We start from the raw sequence: 19656 nt of genomic DNA on the forward strand, positions 1-19656 counted from the left end.
TTGATTATGCACATTTGTTATGAGGATATTTTTTTTCCTTTTGTTATTGTTCACTTTGGGAGGGGAGAGAAGAATGGAGAGAACATAAATGATTATTAAGAGGAAAATAATAAAATTAAATTAAAAAAGGAAGAAAATTTTAAGGACCAGAACTATTTAGCAATGGAATGGGCTACCTTAAAAAATGGGGCTGCCTCATATCAATATCCAAACTGTGGGTGGAAAGCCATCTACCATGATGTTGCAGATGGAATTTCTATACTGCATGAGAAGTTTGACTAAGGAAAACTCCTTAGATCCATTTAGAATGTAAGATACCATGATTCTAAAATATTTTGGAAATAGCCAAACAAAGCAGAGAATTTCAACTTTCCAGCATTAGAATAAAAAAAACAACCCTGTATCTTACATAAAGATATAGATTAGAAATACAAACATATAGCATCAGGGGAATATTGCCAATGATTTTTACTAAGCTTCTAATCATCTTGGCTGGCATCAATTTCTGCACTGAGGCTAGGCAATTAGTCATGTCAGAATAAGTACACAGTCTAGTCCTTGCAGAAATGGAATAATAACAAATTAAAAGGTAAACTTTTCAACATTTGGCCACAAATTTCTTCTGAAGTTTTGGAATGGTGAATGCTGGTATGGCTTTTAAAAAGGCTTTTATGCTTGTACAGAAGAAGTGAGACTAGCAGAAAAAGCAATGATATTTATTTTTAATAATAATAAAAATAATCTATAACATTTATATAGTGCTTTAAGGTTTGCTAAGTACTTTTCAAATATCTCATTTTAACCTCATGACAACTCTGGTATGTGTGTTATTTTCATTTTACATATGAGGCAGACAGAAATTCAATGACTTGGTTTGGGTCGCACAGCTCCTAAATGTCTGAGGCAGGATTTGAACTAGAGGCTTCCTGACTCCATGTCTAGGGATCAGGTAAGTGGTGCTGTGGATAGAGAACTAAAATTGGAAGCAGGAAGACCTGGGTTCAAATCCTTTCTCAGATACTTCCAATGTGACTGGTGAGCCAATTAGCCTCTGTCTCAGTTTCCTTATTTGTCAGATGAGGATAATAGCATCTATCTCTTAGAGTTTTGAGGAAGATAAAAATTAGTTAATATCTGTAAAGTTCCATGCAAATTTTAAAACACTATGATAGATTTCATTATATTTTGCTTTCTCAGGAGCAAGTGTGGTAGATAGAAAGCTGGCCTGAGAGCTAGAAACATTTGGGTTCAAGTCCCATCTCTGACACAATCCTGGCTAGTGACCTCCTGAATGGCATTTGACCTCATAATTCTTGAGGCAACTCTAAGATTAGAAGCTCTAGAAAAGGTACTGACTTTTTTTAAGAGGGAATTTTCTCGCCTAGCAGTTCTGCATAACAACAAAACCACAAGTCCATTCTTGTTCCTATTCCTGGTAAGTTAAAGATCATTCAACAATAGGTTTTATTTCAGATCTAGAATTTTGTAATTGCTGCTCAGTCAGCTGTGTTCTGAAAGGAACAGTTACAGAGTCTAGTTGTAAATCCTGGTTCTGGTGATCTTGGCCAAGTCATTTACTCTCCAGACCTCAGATTCCTCGAGTGAAAAATGAAGGAGTTGGATCTGATGACTAACAAGGTTCCTTCCAATTCTAAAAGAACTATGATCTATTTTAAGTATATGTTAGAATAGTTCAAGATGTAAAAAGTCTGTAGTATCCAAAGTTCTGTCTTTGACTCAGAGTTCAGCAATCTGCATCTAAATGTTAAAGGTAAACAGAAGTCAAGGCAGAGACTTAGCATACAACTTAGATGTTTACAAAATCATAAACAGTAATAGTTGGAGAGGAGACTTGGGGAAGACACATTTCCAAATAACCATTAAACATGATTCAAACCATGTGCCAAGGAAAGCAACATACCTACTTCTATTTTCCATCCTTTATGCACAGTTCATTTTTGATATAAAAATGCTTTAAAAATAAATGCCAAAATCAGTTAAAATCTTACCCAAAGAGGCAAAACTGGTAGCTATAAACATGACCAATAAGTACATTTTAAGATGAAATATTTAAAAACCACTTAGAACTATGACCCAGTTTCAATGAGCTGCATTTTTTGCATAGCATTTAAGCCTGTCCTAACACCCACCCCATGGGTCCAGGCAGCAAATACGCAGAGCCAGATGTAAGGCATCTATCTGCCTCACCATCATCACTATAGATGACTATAGAGACACTATAGAGACAATAGCTCTTTCCAAAAAGAGCAATCATGAAAATAATTAGATTTTGTAAATAAATTTATTTTAAGGCAAGTTTTGTAGTACAAAAATAGATAAAGGTTTGGAATGGATCTATTTGTACTGCATTCACTACAAATAATTCAAATGACTAATTTGGAGTTTGCCCTATGATTGAGTTGGAGTTTACTTTTTAATAAATATTTTCTCCCTAAGATGGAAGGGGAACTGTTCAAACTATTTAAGAGGAGAAGCTATTGTCAACAATCCTCAAGCATTTTTGAGCTACCTATTCAGTACACATGAACACATAGTACGTGATTTAGAACTCATTTTAACTATTTAATAATTAAATTTTACTAAAAGTCACCACTGGGCAATAAAAGAACATGGAAGTTAATTAGAAGAGATCTTTGAAGGGACTGTCAGACTCTTATTTTACGAAGACAGTTCTCTCATAGAAGATAAGTGACTTCTCTGGGGGCCGAGTTAGGATTTGAATCTCGGTTTTCTGTTTCCAAATCTTATTGTCAGTTACGCCTAATTTGAGAAACAGTTTATACTTGGGAATAACAAAATGGCATTTCCTTTAAATTGCTTATAACTCAGGCTTCTCAGTAATTCAGACTAACTTTTCCTCAAAATGATCTTAACTAGTGAGGCCTTACTGCATTCCTAAAGGCATTTTTATTATGGCTAAATTTCCTGTCAGTTCTATACTTTGGAGGTTAATCTCTGAGCACATCTTCTATTTCTCCTTTTGAAAACCCAACTATGGAATTCAGACAGTTTTCATTGCCCCATAGCACAATTCCACATTTTTACTGAGAATCACAGGGAAATCTTTAAGCTTCAATGTGAACACAATTTGTATTCTGGACTCACCAGCTCTCCTCACCCAACTGGGCTGTTTCGCCAGTGTCCCTAATATTATTAAGAGGTATGAAGTAGTAGATGGAGTATTGCAGGTAGGAAGACCATGGTTCAAATCCTGTCTCAGATACGAAATGTATAAAGTGAGGCAAGACAATTAATCTCTTTGTGCCATGGTTTCCTCATCTGTAAAATGACAGGGTGGGACCTCATGGCCTCTTAAGGTTCCTTCAAAATAAAATTCAATGATACATTTCCCAATGCTTATCCCAGGTTAAAACCTTCTTATCTTTGACTTTCTCTTCTTCTCTATCTCTTATGTCCAATCAGTATCTGTCTGAGTTTTGCTTATTCCTACTTGCATTCTTTTCTTTCTCCTTCTTCCTCACTCTTTCCTGGATTTTTAACCTTCACACCTGGATTACCACAATAATAGTCTCTTCTGAACTTCAGGTCAGTCATTCATGAAGTAGGAATAATAATATTTGCACTATCTACCTCTTTGGATTATTGGGAAGAAATTGCTTTAGAAACATTCAAGCACTATAAAATGTGAGTGATGGAAACCAAGTAAAATTCCCCCTCTGCACAATTTTTCAGTTACTCTTCCTAAAATGTCACTTTCATCATGTCAGTCTCCTGCTTAAGAATCCATAATGGCTTTCCATCTGATACAATCCATACAGGTTAGCCTGGCATAAAAGACGCTTGATAACCTGGACTTAATCTAACTGTATCCAACCTTGACTTTTTCTACTGACCAACATGAACACTCTTGTACCACTGTAGAGCTGGTTTTAAAATAGGATCCTAAATATAGAGCTGGAAGTGTCTTCGGAGTCAACTTAGCCCAATCTCTTCATTTTACAAGGGAGGAAACAGAGGCCTGGGAAGGATTAGTTACTTGCCCAAGGCCACAGGTGATAAGTAGTGGTGGTGAGATTAGAACCCAAGTCTTCTGATCTCAGAGTTGTGCTTTCCACTGTATGATGCTGCCTCCCTCTTCTCTTCTTCCATTCCATTCCTAACTTGAATATGCTTGTTCATATTCTTTTTCCAGAGATGCTCTCCCTCTTTCTTTTTGGACTATTCGAATTCTATCCATTCTTTAAGTTTCATCTCACATGTCATCACTTCTACAAAACCTTCTTTGATTGCTCCAGTTTGACCTCTCCTATTCTCTGAACTCTTAAGAGTTTGTTCCATATGCATACACACAGTCTGGCCCTTGAACAAATGTTGTCTTGTAATTTCTATTTGTTTATTGAATTTAATTCTTATGAGTTCCTTGAGGGCAAGAATTAAGGTTTTATCCTTTTGTAAGGTCTGTTTCCTTTGTATTCCCAACACAACACCTGACTTGGTGCTAACTCCATATAGTTCAATAATTAAATGTTGTTTTTGTCTTGTTCCTTTAAAAAAGAGGTTTTGATGAGGAAAAAACCAAATAGTTAATAAATTGGAAAACAAGCTAGAGAAAAATCCCCTAGGGTGAGATTTTCAAAGTGACATTAAAAGAGCAAAAGTAATTATACAAAAAATGTGGAATTTATAATGCTTATATAGCAACACTATGGATATAATTCAAAAATAGCAGAAATTCAGGGTGCAATGAAAGAGTATGGAAAATTATTTTTTGTTTTAAAAGGGACCAAAGTAATTTATTACCTATTTAGAGGTAACTTAGGTCATTCATGGTTTTGCTTTTTTTTTTTAAAGAAAAATTACTGAATGGGACAAGGTCAGTGCTGTAAGGGAATAAGCCTGAGCAGACAGTATTAACTCAGATAGGAAAATATTTTGGAGGATATGCATCACCGTGTAAAAAGGCAGAGTGGCTAGTAGGAATCATCAGACCTAAGAAATGGGGATGTAACAACAATGCCTATCAAAAGAGAGTGGCACCTTCCTGTACCTCAGAATTAACAAGGAGGCAGCTGGCATACACAGTACTGGATTCAGAGTCAGACCTGTAGGAGTTAGAAGGTGAGGGATTTTATTTTTTATACCATATTAAAGATTATAAGAAAAGGAATTAAGGAATGAGTAAATTCCACTCCTGGGGGATAGATTGTGAAAATATACAAAGTAAGGAGATCATCAGATCAGAGATCTAGAGCTGGAAGCCATCTATTCTGACCCTTCATTTCATAGATAAGGAAACTGAGGGATCAGTAGATATGAGACTTGTTCAAGATCATATAAGTAGTATCAGAGGTAAGATTTGAACCTAAGTGCCCTGACTCCAGGGCCAATGTTCTTTTTAGTGCATGCCATGGAGTGTTGGGTTCAGGGAATAGAGGAATATTTCAGACTGGATATAGTTCAGAATGTGCAGAGGGGAGGAACACAGAATAAGATCAAAAAGGTTGGGGAGAGCTAGATTTTGGAGGTTTTATATACCAGGTTAAGGAGTTTATATTTTATTCTAGCTAGAAGTAATGGAGAAATCACTAAGAAATTTTGAGGCAAAGAGTAACATGGTCAGAACTATGCTTTGATGGTATGTGGAAGACAGCCTGGATAGGAGAAAGTGTGAAAGCAGGATTGCCAATTAGTATAAGAGTAGATGTAATGATGTGAAAAGGGCCTGAATCAAGGCACTCCCCATGCAAGTTATGAGAATGGGACAGATTTAAGAAATGTTGTGGAAGCAAAATCCATAGAGATAAAGAGAAGAGCCAGGGATGACTTGGAAGAATAAACATGAATGACTACAAAAATGACCTTAATCTCAACAGAAATTTGAAGGCAAGTCTGGAGGAAGGGTAGGGTCAGGGAGGATGACAGAGTTTAGTTTGGGGAAGATTGAATTTGAGATGCTTAAAGAGATTCATATAGAGATTTTCAAGCAGTTAGTAATGTGGGATTGTAGCAATGGAGAAATCAGTGTTGGTTTTGAGATTTGAGAGAATGTAAAGCCAGAAGGGGGCAAAACAGAGCTTTGAAGGGTACTCCCACTGAAGAGACAGGATGAGGATGAGGAATCAGCAAAGGAAATGAAAAAAATAAGGGTGTCATAGAGATAAAAGAACAGAGAACATAGAACTATGGAGGTAAAAGAAAGAGGAAAAAAATCATAAGAATGGAAAATCATTGGTATCAGAAGCTGCAGAAACAACAAGAATGAAGACTAAGAAAAGGTCACCAGATTTAAAAGTGAAAAGATCACTGGTCACCTTTGATAAAGCAGTTACAGTAGAATAGTAGGTTCAGAAAACAGATCGCAAAGGGTTGAGATGTCACTTGGGAACACAGAATGAGTGCTAGACTTGAAAGAGAGAGATAGAGACAGAGACAGAGACAGAGAGAGAACCATTCAAATCCTTCCCTAATGCTAGCTATATGACCATGGGTAAATCACTTAACCCCTCTCTGAACTTCAGTTTCTTCATCTGCAAAATGGGGATAATAAGATGAATATCACAGAGTTTTTCTGTTTTTGTTTTTGTTTTTTTGGTGAGGATTCAATAAGAATGCAAGTAAAACAGTCTCCATACCTGTAAAAATAGAAATTTGCTACACCTGAACTACATTTACCCAGCATCCTAATTTTATATACAGAGTCTTGGAAGATAAATTTGGCTGAGACCCACACTGCAGGGCTCTTTTGGAGCTTGGAGCGCAGCAGGTGTGGGTCTCTCTGGCTCTGAGCTCTGCTCACTTGGCTGAATTAACCCCTTTCTTACTCACTCTATTATTATTATTAAATCCTATAAAATAAATACTTTGGGTATTTATTCATTTTTAATTTCACATACCTTAACGTGCTATGTAAATGTCAGCAGTTATTAATAAGGAACTGAGCTGTGAAGGGGGAAAGATAACAGACTAGATTGCATTTGGGAAAGTATGCAGTACTTTTAATCTGCCCACGTTTCTCCCTGAAACAAAAGTCCATCTTTTTAACACACATATTCTTCTGGTGATTTTGTAATGGCCAGAAGTCTTGGAACACCAGAACCTCTGAAGATGAATACATTGTCCAAAAGGAAATGAAGAGATGCACAGTGGGTGTGAATAGGCTGCAGAAGGAAAACTGTAAATGATGTCATCAGAGAAATGGATGAACAGAAAAGTAAGTGGGTTAGGCCTTGTGAAAGGAAAGAATAACTGATAGACAACCCAGGTGCTGTCTTCACAATATCAAGAAATATTGAGGAAGGCCTTCTGGGATGGCAGATGGGCTCCTTGTGGATGATTTGTGGAAGGCAATGAATGATTAAGGGTTACACAGGATGAGCTGGGTGAATTATGCTCTACACTGCTGGAAATAGAATTATGTTGATGAGATAATAAAACCATTGAAGTATCAAAGGAATATTATTAAATATTATTGTTATTATTATTTCTTTTTAGGAAGGGGGTAATGAAGTAGACAGCAAGTGCTGATGACTTCCGTGATGACAGCAATAGAGAGGAAAGATCTATATGGTGATAAGCTTAAGTGTATTGCAAGGCCAAGTTAAGGAATTTTGTTGTTGTTTTATTTATTTAAGGAAGGGCAACACTTGATAAGCATGCTTGTCAGAGTGAGCAAGAATTGTGAGAGTCAGGACACTTCCCAGCTGTGTGACCCTGGGCAAGTCACTTCACCCCCATTGCCTAGCCCTTACCGCTCTTCTGCCTTGGAACCAATACACAGTATTGTATCTAAGATGGAAGGGAAGGGCTTTAAAAAAATATAGGAAGAGTGATTTCATCAAGAACCCAAGGAGTTGGGTTGGCCTTGATAAGTACAAGGGACATCTCTTCAGATATAGGAGTAAAAGAAGAGAGGACAGGAGAATATAGAGGGAGGCTTTGACATGTGTTACAAGATAAATGGGAGCTCATGATGTTTGAGAGAGAAGGCGAATTGTGGCAGAAATCTGAGGTCATTTTTCTGGTTCTCAGTTTTTTCTCTCTGTAAAATATAAAATAGAGTAAGCTCCTTGGGGGAGAGATTAGTTCCTTCTTGATTTTTTACCCATGGAATGATACATAATACCTTCACCTAGTGGCAAATAAAAAAAGGTTTTGTTGAAGTGACCTAAATAGAAGAGGTTGGACTAGCTCTATACCTTATGATCCTAAATTCAAAACTGAACTAGCCTCCCCTGAAAACGGGCTCCTCCCCCTAACTTCCTGATTTCTATTCATGGCTCTGTCAGCTTGCCAGTTCCTTAGGTTTAAACAAAGCTTGGTGTCTTGTTGACTTCTACTGCTCCCTCACCCAACAGCATAATTTAGTTTCCAAGTTATTTTGAATTTCCCACAGAGTGTCTCTTGCATTCTTTCTGACAGTCAGCTTCCATTGCAACCACCCTATCTAGCCCTCATCACTTTCCACCCAGGCTTTATATGTAGACTTCTCATTAAAGAGTTTCTTGTTCGTTTTGCCTACGTTTCACCCTCTCACTAGTTGATCCTTTCACATAGCTGACTATATGATCTTCTTAAAGAATGGCTCTGATCATTTATAATCAAAGAATTAAGGGACTGGAAAGAACCTTAGGCATCACTTAGTTCAACTTGTATCTAAGTCAGCATCCTTTCCAAAATAAATCCGGTGAGACATTATCCAGCTCTTTCCCCACCTCTTGAAGACTTCTAGCAAAGGGGAAACCTATGTTATTTCTATTTTCAAAAACTCCTGCGGCTCCTTAAAACAAAACAGAAACTCTGATCATGGCATTCAAGGCCCTCTACACTCTGGGTTCAATTTATTTTTCCAGAGTCTTCTCATAATATACCCCCTTCATGTAGTTTATATTAAAACCCATCAAACTAGACTCCTTTCCATATTCTGCTCTGGTCTTGCCCTCTTCTGTTTCTACAAACTTTGCTCACATTGTCATCCATAGTTGGAACGAATGCCTTTCCCCTTTTCAGTCTGTTTCTTTTTTTTTTCTTTAGGATTTTCTTTAGTATTTGCTTTTTCAGTCTGTTTCTGCTACTTTCTTCCTTTAACAACTAACTTGGGTGCCACTTCCCTATAAAGCCCTCCCATATCCTTTACATGAAGGAGAATCCGCCTCTTTAAATTTCTCATAGCATTTTTTCTGAGTCTCTTTTTCTTAAAACCAGTGGAGAAGCAGAATAATTTAGTGGCTATAAGGTTCAGACTTAGATTCAGGAAGATGTGGGTTCAAATCCCACCCCTGACATATAGTGGCTGTGTGACCTTAGCAAACTATTTAAATTTCCTGATCCTCAAATCCCTCATCCACGAATGAGGATAATAATATTCTTAGTTACCTGCCTTATAGTGCTACGATGAAGCTCAAATAAGAAGGTGGGGTTTAAGAGGCAGTGAGTTAGCACAGTGGATGAAGAGTGTCAGGCTTGGAGTCAGGAGGTCCTGGGTTCAAATCTGACCTCAGACACTTCCTAGCTGTGTGACTCTGGGCAAAACACTTAACCCCAATTGCTGATCACCTAGCTCATACCACTCTTCTGTCTTAGACAAAACATTTAAAGTAAAGGAAGAAAAAGAAAGGATGTTATATATAAATATCAATTATTATCACATTCTTTATGTTTCATGATTTATTATGCATGTGTGTTACCTCTCTATAAGGTCTACATTTTATAAATCCTTTGAGTCACAACAATACTTGACCCAGAGTCTCATAAATGACATGAATTCTGTAAATATTTAATTAATAACCTCTTATCTACCCTAGGACTAGTACTGAATGACTTTGGGCAAATTACTTAGCCTTTGTCAAGTCTCTGTGCTTCCCCTTTCCTCCCTCCTAAAATGAGAATGATACCATCTGGCTTCCACTTAACTCTAATGCTACAGACCAGGAGAATTAATACCTCTAAATTGCACTGATGTTCCCAAAGGAAACCCCATAATTGATGAAAGGTATAGGAAAGCCTTTCTGCTTGTATAAATAGGAAAAAGATGATGCAGTCCAAAAGTGGGTCTTGCGTTGCTGTGAATAATGGCGAGAGATGGTGTGTAGGTATAAAAATATATCCTTGAAAAAGACCTAGTTATGTAATTATGGTTAAAGTGAAATCAGAAATATCAGTACATTGAATTTTTAGCCAGACAAGGTCAGGGGAAATGCGGTGTGTATTAGGTAAAGATGAATGAGCCAAATCAATAGCACGAGTAAGACACGGGCAAATAAAAAAAAGCATGTATTTTTAAGGTTGTGGGTGACTTATGATAATAAATGCATCAAGAGGAAAAAGCAGAAAAAATCCAAATAGTAAGGATTAGAGGCACAAAGTATGAAAAATATGATGCAATGGAAGGCTCTGCCGATTTCTGAAAATAGCTTAGAGGTTGAGGAAATAGAAAGAATCAAAGAAAAACAGAGCCAAAGAAGAACCATACCAGGGTTTAGGACAATAAGCAATTTTTTTCCCCCTGAAGGGTAGAAATCAGATGCTAGTCCAGGAGACAATGGAGTTTGTAAGAATTGGCAAGAGTAATTTATTGACAAAAGATTTTGCTTTAGAGCGGGAGTCAGAATGAGCAACCAGAAAGGTGTTTTTTGGCCATCTCAAGCATCTTTGTTCCTTCTGATCCAGTAGTCATTTCAGGGGAGCGGAGCTCATTTTGTAAAAGTTGTATTTAGCCTGGCATTAGCATCTTCTAAAATATGTTTTGCACGGCTGCAAGCAATTTCATACGTCTTGCGCTTTCTGAATAAACAAAAGACAGCAGTTTAAGCTGACTGTTAAATGTTAGGTCATTGTAGCACCACCATTCGATTGCCCATAGCAAAGAAGCCAGAAGATTGCCTTATACGGTGCATACTAACGCGGCTGGTGTCCTAGTCACCAGACAAAGCCAGCCGTACTGGCTTGTGGGGGCTGTGATGCACCCAAAATACAAACAATTATTAATTGGTTAGAGAACCTACAAAAAGTTGAAGGATATTGGGAGGTTCAAGACGGCCTAGTAAAGTGGCTGTGCGGTGTGTTGATTTTATAGCTTATCTGTTTGAGAGCCAGGAGCGTGCAAAGGAAACATTGGATCAAAATATGAATTTGCAAACATGGATTACATTCAATTTAGTTCTTAATTCTCAGAGGAGTTCTGGTGCATACTTTTGTAATAAGCTCCAGGTAAATGTTAGATACATGGAGGCCAGGAGGAATGCTAACCAGGGAATAGAAGGGTGCAGAGACTGGCTTGCCTAGTCAAAAAATACACTTAGGGGCAGGATGAATGCAGATTCTTAGTAATGCATCACTTTAGTTTAATAGCAGTTAAGCATGTGTAGTGCATTGGTGAGTATGGGGAAGACAGCCGTTTTCCAGTGGTTACTACTGCATTCCCCAAAGGAAGGCTCTAAATGCTAAAAGCTCTCCATAGTAAAATATTTAAGCAAATAAGCAAGCGGTCTTCCCTGTAGGCTCCTGCCTGTGTGTTTCATGCTGTTAATCTCTTTTTGAAATGCAAGAGCATGTTTTGATATAGATTACAAAAACACTGGCTGCCAAGGTGCTTGTAGACTGAGAAGGCCAAGCTGTAAGAGCAAGAACATTGATTCAAGATCTCTGGAGCTAAAGCCAGTCTTGCAAAAAGATGTTTTCTCTTCTCCATGTATGGTTGTTTTGCGCCTTATGAAGTTGTTTTTACATATTTCTACCAGCAATTTCCAATTTCATATGCTGGCTACAATACCTAGGAAATGTTTATTACAATTATGACTAAATGCCATTTCTAGAAAAGTAATTTAAGTGTGTGCTGTCTTCTGTGTGGGAGATAGCTATGGTACTAATTTATTTTTTGCCTGTTTTGTCATGGTCTGTGAGGACAAGCTAGAAGGCTGAAGACATTTAAACACTATTCTCCCTTTTGCTTCTCATGCTCTTTTTGCCTTTTTGTTGCATATACAGTATTCTCTCATGTTCAAAGGCAGGCTCTAGAACTTATGTCCTGACAACCTCCTGAGAGCACTGACCATGTGTGGTCCCCTCTTACTACATGTACTTTGGTTTCAGAATCCAACTGAAGATCCACAGGGTCTCTAGGATAAAGCTCAAATGCCTCCATCTGGCATTCCAAGTCTTCTGCATGCTGGCTATAACTTACTTTTCCAGGTAAACTTCTCATTAGTTCCATTCATAGTTCCTCTGTTCTAGTTCAACTGGATGGACTAAACAAATCAAATCAACAAAAATTGACCAAGTTGATTGTACACATGGAGCAGTGGAGAGGGGATTGGATATAGAATCAGAGAAGCAGGATTTGGACCTTGGCTCTGCCATTTTCCACTTATATTAGCTGGGATAAGTCACTTGGACAGGACCCACTTTCTGGGTCTCAGTTTCCTCATCTAAAGAATGATAAAATTGGACTACATCACCTTGAAGGGCCCTTCTAGTTTAGAATCCATGATCCTACTCTGTGTAATGCACTGAGAATGTTGCAAAGGGTAATGATGAAAAATATTGAGTCCTTGCACTGGAGGAGTTTCCAACTTAACTGTAGAAATAATATACAAATATGTGAAATTTTACATAATTATACTTTGGTCTTTAAATAACCATTCAAGATAAGAATAGAAGAGATGTTATGAGGCTTGCCATGATTAATTGTCCTCTGAATTGTACAGTCTATAATTGTTGATGGGGGAGTTTAGTATAAAGACAGGCGATTTCAGGCTAGAGTGATATGGGAAGGTTTTACATAAGCAGTAGGAGTTGAAAAAAAGTAAGAATTGGTAAGGTGCTGTATCGCCATTTAGTTTTTCAATTATTTGTCTAAAAGTAAAAAATTTGACTCCAAGACTGTTGAGGGCTTGCACTGTATCTTACTAGTTTTATATCCCCCAAATCACCTGGCACAAAACCCTAGCCAAAGTAATTATTCAGTAAATATTTATTATTTTGGGTTTTATTTCCTATTAAAGATTCTAATCATGTGGATTTTTTGAGTGCCTTGGGAAATGCTTTAAAACTTTATAAGTTGTAGAAGAGGTATTGATCTTTTAGGGGGGAAGGTCACAAATGGTGAGGCCTATTGGAATAAATCATAGGTTCGACTTTTTAAAAGCCTAAATATAGAGACAACTGCCTGTGGGAACTTTGAACAGCTGTTGTCACCTTGGAGTAAGGAGCTAGTGGAAGAAAAGACAATGTCCTTGCATAAGGAAGGATGAGCTAAAAGGGGAGCCAAAAGGATGAGCCAAAGAATAAAGAATGAGTCAACAGAAAAAGTGAGTGGAGATCCTTTCAAACTCCCCAATACTGTTTATATTGCATTCAGAGCATATACTTTTCTCTGGCTTATAGTTTGTGGAGCTAGGAAGGCCATCTCATCCAGACTCCTCACTTTAAAAATGAGAAGACTAAGGCTCAATAAAGCTAAATGATTTGCCCATAATTTCACAGCTAGTTGGTGGCAAAACTGGGATTTGAACTCATTCTCACTGTGATTTGAAGCTTATTTATCTTTCTACTAAGCCACAATGCCAACTTGTTCTCTCTGTGGTAATTGGCAATACTTTCCTGTAGTGTCTGAAACACCTATCCTTGGTTAAGAATAATTGTGAGAGGGGGGCAATGGATTCAGTGGATAAAGTGCTAGACCTGGTTTAGAGAGGATCTGGGTTCAAATCTGACTTCAATCACTTCCTGGCTGCATGACCCTGGGTATGTCATTTAACCCCAACTGCCTTCCTCTTGCTAGGTCAGAAAGTAAAGGTTTAAAAAAAAAAGGAATAACCATGGAAGGAAGGGTTAAAGCAAAGCAGTGTATCTCTGGTTGTAAGGAAGATCTCTGGGAGCTCTTATTTTAAGAAACTTAGGGGGAAATGTCATACTCCCCTCATTTGTTTTAGGACTTGGTCTAATAATTTCCCAGTTTCTTTTCTGCCAGATGAATTATTTGAAGGCTCTGAAGGCAATGAACACCTAAACAAAGCACTCCTAGAACTAATAATTTACAATTCCTGTAGCAAGAACCTGCAATTCAAAAGGTCACCCAACTCAGAGATTCTATAATCATAAACTATCTCCCCCCACCAAAAAAAAAAATAATTGACCAACACAAACTCCACAACTCTAGGGAATACTAACAAAGGGTCACTGTCAGAATAAGATGAGTATCACAGTCTTTTCATACAGTATTTATAGAAACATGCAAGTACATGTTTTGTCTTCAAGTAGGGACCATTAATTTTTAATATTAGGAGCTATCCCTAGGGAGTAGAAGCTTTAGGACTCATCATAAACTGCCTCCCTGGATGGAAAGTCCAAAGCAAATGCATCCACTGGGCTCCAGCAGAGTATTCTCTTAAAATCTGGAAAAGATAATATACAAGTTCTGTACTTCCTGGCAGGTCACAGATGGTGCTGAGACCAGGGGAGCAAAACTGAGTATATATCTTCTGTCAGAAATGAGCAAGTTGCTTATCAAATCTTGGTCCCAGCCGTATACTGAGTTCAAAGCTGAATGGCAAGTTAATTTCAGACAACTCTACCAGTGGCATGAGAACAGTGTATACACAGAGGGAAAGAAGCCCTGGAGAGCCCATAAAATGGAAGTTTAATTTCATGGAAAACTTAGAGAGCATATCCCACAAAAGAATGGGGGGAAGAGACAGGCACAGCTGTGATTTTTTTAGTTCTTAGATCTGCCCTCTAAATGGAAGTCCTCAGTGGGCTTTCTCCTTTCTCAAGCCCTGCTTTTCCAGACATTTGCCCATGTCTAGAAATGATTCACTCATATTCCCCTCTCTTACCCAGAATAATCCCATTGGGTTCCTCTGGTGGTTGCCACACAATCCGCACTGAGGTCAGCCTCACTTCAGGAAACACAAGTCTCACAGGAGGACCTGGAGCTGAAAGAAATAAACCCGACATTTCAGTGAACCAGATCGTAGGCACTTAATAGCATCTTTCAGGCACATTATGGAGCAAAAAGGTTTCGGTGTGCTGGCCTGGCCACCTAACTAGGGTGCAAGAAACTGTTACTCCAAGAAAATGTGTTCCAAATTAGAAACAACTGACTTGCAAAAACAAGCTTTTGGAACACAGCTGGACTATAAAGGGAACAGGCTGTAACTATAGAAGTCTGAGGAATTTCCTCATTTTATCCTGCCTATATTTGAAATGACAGAATCTAAAACTTGGAACATAGCACCTAACACAGGGTAAGGTACATTGTTAGGTGCACCGTCATATTACATATTCTAGAAATCTGTGGGGGCGTCATATTTCCCTACTAAAATGTGAGCTCCATAAGGGCAGGGATTATATCTTACCTAAACCCAGTACCTGCCCTAGTACCTATCAAAATGCTCCGTATAGAGTATGTATTTAATAAATGTTTTGAATGCCTTTATTGGCATGAAGAGTAAATAGGAAGCTTGGCTAGATTACTGTATTAACCACTATATCTATATACCCCCCCACACACACACACACACTAAACTCTCATCTTCTGCAGAAAGCCTTCCCCAATTTTTTTTAATCTTTTAAACCCTTCCACCTTCACCTTAGAATCAGTATTGATTCTAAGGTAGAAGAGTGGTAAAGGCTAGGCAATGGCGGTTTAGTGACTTGCCCAGGGTCACATAGCTAGGAAGTGTCTGAGGCTAGATCTGAACCCAGGACCCTTGTCTCCAGACCTGACTCTCAATCCACATCTCAATCCAACTGCCCTACCATGCAATATCTTTTAAATTCAACATCTTCCCTCTCTTAAGTTTCTCTGTATGTAACTTGTTCTGTATATATGTGTCTGCATATTGCAGATTGCCCATTAGATCATAAAATCCTTGAGGGCAGGGAATATCTTTGACCTTTTTCTATCCACAGGACTTAGTACAGTGCCTGATAAATTGTGGGCACTTAAAAAATGTTTATCAATTGACAATTGATGGCTACACCTGCAAAATGGAAGTAATTAAATAAATAATCTAAATTTAGATACCAATTTGCTATGCTATCTTGGAGTAATCATTACACCTTCTGTACTTTAGTCAGTTCATTTGAAAAATGGAAATTCACTTATATTCAATAAGCATTTTTTGATCTCATCCTATTTGACAGATACTGTTCACATCAGCACAAAAATATGAAATAGTCCTTGCTCTCAGAGTTCCTATTCTACTGGTCAGTGGGGGGAAGTACAATATGTACACAGATAAATCCATACAAACACAGGTTAGGCACTGGAACCTGCTTCACAAGTATTAAGAGTCTAAGAACTTAAAAATGCAATGAAGGCAAAGCCATGGGGATCATATTGTCAGGTCTTGATTTCTCAGGGGCTGTTTTCCCAGTTTATAGATTATCTAGGTCCCTTTCTTCTCTTCTTTATCTCTCCTGCTCAATACCCTTTAACATTTTAAATATTTTCTCACAGTTCCATTAGTGGATCATAACTCCAATCTATACTAGTGGCCTTGTGTGAAAGGAAAAGGAAAAATTTAGGTCATTTAATCCAGCTCTGTGTTTGTCTTTCCAGCTATGAGACCTTGTTCAAGAGGCTAAAATTATCTTTTGAAATGATATTTTAAAATATCATTTGTGATTTTCAATTATCCATGCTAATTGAGAGCTGACTAGACACAGATGGCTATCTCGGTTCTTTGTGTGTTACAAGGGCACCAAGAAACTAGGATGTCAGAGTCCTTGTAAGATATATTTACATGAATGATTAGGCAAATAAGTTGTGTGACCTGTGTAAAAATGATTCCATCATCACATTTCTTTCTGGTAACTCAATACCTGATTACACAGCAGGAAAGAAGGCTCATGGATCTAGTTATGCTAAATGAAATATATCTGTTTCAACCCTTCGCATGGCTGTGGGGATCTATGCCCCTTTCTCCTCTCCCCCAAGCTCACTCAGAGACCTGCCTTGCTGACTTTGAATATGCATTATGAACACCTGTGTTGGAGCATAGCAAGTACACAAATGAGGCCATGAGCACATTAACAGAGGAGACAACTGGCAGTCAAATCTTCTGTCTCAGGTTCACAAGTTGGTGCTAATTCAAAATTGTGTAGGCACCGAAATTGGCCTGTAGCATAAATTCCACCTGTGTTATCATTCAGGCTGATAGTTTTAATTAAATTTGAATAGAGAGGGAGACACAACATGTTTATGTTGGTAGCGTGGAGAGAGAACAATCTTTGTCACTCGCCAACATGTACTTTTGGAGGAAATGACTATAATTGACTCTACTTGAATAGCTTCAACAATTTCCCTATCTCCTTTTGGTTCATGGCTTTCAAAGGACTCGCTTTCCCTACTGAGTTTTATAACAAAGATCTTGCCCCCATTTTCCTTCTTACCAAAGTGGCCCCACGTGTCCCTGAGTGCTTGGCTTACAGGAAAGACAAAACAATTAGGGATTATCGTGTTCTTTATCTGGGCAAAGCCCAGTAGCCTCCATCTCTCAGACTAAGGTGAGAAAATAGAGCTTTCACTCAGCAGTTCAAACATGTTTGCAGCTAACTTAATTACTTCAATAAAGTTGCTTAAGAAAATTTACAGTTATTTCATTTGTTAGGAGCTTTTGATTCCCAAGGTGGATTTTTTTTATTAGGATCAATAATTTTTTCCCTTGACATATTCATTATACTCTACTTAATAATGAAAATGTAAAGGAGCTAACCTTTAAGTGTTTGACATCTGCAAAGCGGAAAAAACATATTTACTGATGATTTAAACTTCCATAAAAACAAAGCAGTAAGGATGTACTTGTTATTCAGTCCTGCTAATACAGGAATCTGGGGAGTTCTCCAAGCCCTTCAAACACATCAAACTGTATAAGGGAACTTCTAATTATCTCTGGTAATGCAAACAGTGAGAAGTGGAAGAAGCATCAGGAGGATTGAGGCATACAGGTCAATAACAGATTTTTTTTTTCTGGATTTGTATAGACACCAAATAGAATGCCAGTTTTATATCTTTTATAGTCCCAACCCAAGCCAGCATTTACTGCTCCTTACTACAGCACTGTCTATTGCAGAGATATGATTGAAATTCTGCATAGGTTCATAATTAGGCTGTAAAAATTCACTCCAGGCTGAAATTGGCCATATAAATGCTCTGTGACTGAAAAACAACTTTGTTTTGTTTTCATCAACAGAAAAAAAATTAGTTTGAAAATTAAGTTGAAAATGACAAAAATCCAAATTGTTATGATTAGAAAGGAAAATCTGGAAAACGAATGGGGAAAGCAAAGGTGCAAATCATCAACTCACCATCATCCTTGGTTCGCTCTAAAATGGGAGGAGAGCTTGGGACTCCATTTCCAATGCGTGTGAATGCCAGCACCTGGAGCTCATAGAGCACATACTTCCGCAGCCCTGCCAGGAGAACTGACTGTGTGTGATTCCCTCTTACTACATGGGTTTTGGGTTCGGAATCCAAATCTTTGGCCTTGAATAGAATCTGAAGCATCAACAGACATGAGGGAATAGTTATTATAATGCAATACATCTGTACACAAACCCCAACATGGATATCGTGGGATGTTTTTAGATAGAGGCTAAAGACATTACTGCATTTCCCCTGAAAACTGTGTTGGGCAGCTTGGTGACTCAGTGGATTGAGAGCTATGCCCAGAGATTGGAAAGTCCTGGGTTCAAATTTGACCTCAGATACGTCCTAGCTGTAGGACCCTGGGCAAGTCACTTAACCCGCACTGCCTAGCCCTTTCTGCTTTTCTGCCTTGGAACTGATACATAGTATTGTTTCTAAAACAAAAGGTAAGATTTTTTTTTAAGTAACTGTGCATGAGAATAATGGCTCCAATATTTAAAGATGGCATTTTGGAGGGGATGGAGTGGGGGAGAAGGACAGTGTTGATAAAATTGCAACATTTAGTTAGAGTGTTCACTGTCCACAGTTTGAAAAGCTATTTTCTTCTTTGTTATTTGAAAGAGTTGGTGTCCAACTGGAAGGGTACAAATTGTGTCTTCCATCACAAAGTCTTGATAATAAAGACATACAGCCTTCTGAGGGAAGAACCAATGGTCCTCACATTTATACCATCCCAAGGGAAAACTTTGTTCATGCTTCTGGAGAATGATGGCTAATCAGACAGAAGGGACTTTGGGAAATGAGGCAAGCAGTGCCTGAAGACTGTTCAGTTACTTCTTCATAAGCCGTCTCTGGTTTCTGGGATTTCCAGATGAGGTTACATTACTTCGAAGGGCTTTCAGAACCAATGAATCAGAAAGGAATGTCTAAATGGGAGGCTGTGAGCTACTAGTTCAAAACCAAGGTAAGGGATCTGGGGCTATTTGTTCTCTGAGAATGTTAGTACAGTATGTAGCTGCAGCCAACAAAAGGGACAAGAAAATTAGGGACATCATCAAAAAAGGGTAGTACAAGCCAGAAACATTCCTTCCATTATGTAAAACTACCATCCCTCTGCATTGCACTTTAACAAAGAATGACTAGTTCCACAAAAGGTGAAGAGAATGGAAGCTAGAGTGATTTAAGGGCCGGAAGACCACCATATAAGGATAATCTTGAGAGTCAAAATTTCACAGGAGACACAATCAAAATCTGCAACACTAATGGTGGGAATCGGGTCAATAGGGCCTAGATCCAGATGAGAA

General features: G+C 38.1%; 1 protein-coding gene and 1 long non-coding RNA gene across 2 annotated transcripts in view; one reads left to right on the forward strand and one right to left on the reverse strand.

Annotated features, from left to right (window-relative positions):
- Positions 1-19656, reverse strand: part of SDK1 (sidekick cell adhesion molecule 1) — a 1320044-nt gene that overhangs the window by 183591 nt on the left and 1116797 nt on the right. The window contains 2 exon segments of the mRNA XM_007498416.3: positions 14814-14912; positions 18292-18481. Coding sequence (XP_007498478.2) covers positions 14814-14912; positions 18292-18481 — 289 coding nt within the window.
- The window catches only part of LOC103104022 (uncharacterized), an 84974-nt gene continuing 84361 nt past the window's right edge, over positions 19044-19656 (forward strand). The window contains exon 1 of the long non-coding RNA XR_008913340.1: positions 19044-19316. This is a non-coding gene — a long non-coding RNA (uncharacterized LOC103104022). The remainder of the gene's footprint in view (positions 19317-19656) is intronic.

The sequence above is a fragment of the Monodelphis domestica genome, chromosome 7 (assembly GCF_027887165.1).
Source record: "Monodelphis domestica isolate mMonDom1 chromosome 7, mMonDom1.pri, whole genome shotgun sequence".
Taxonomy (NCBI): domain Eukaryota; kingdom Metazoa; phylum Chordata; class Mammalia; order Didelphimorphia; family Didelphidae; genus Monodelphis; species Monodelphis domestica.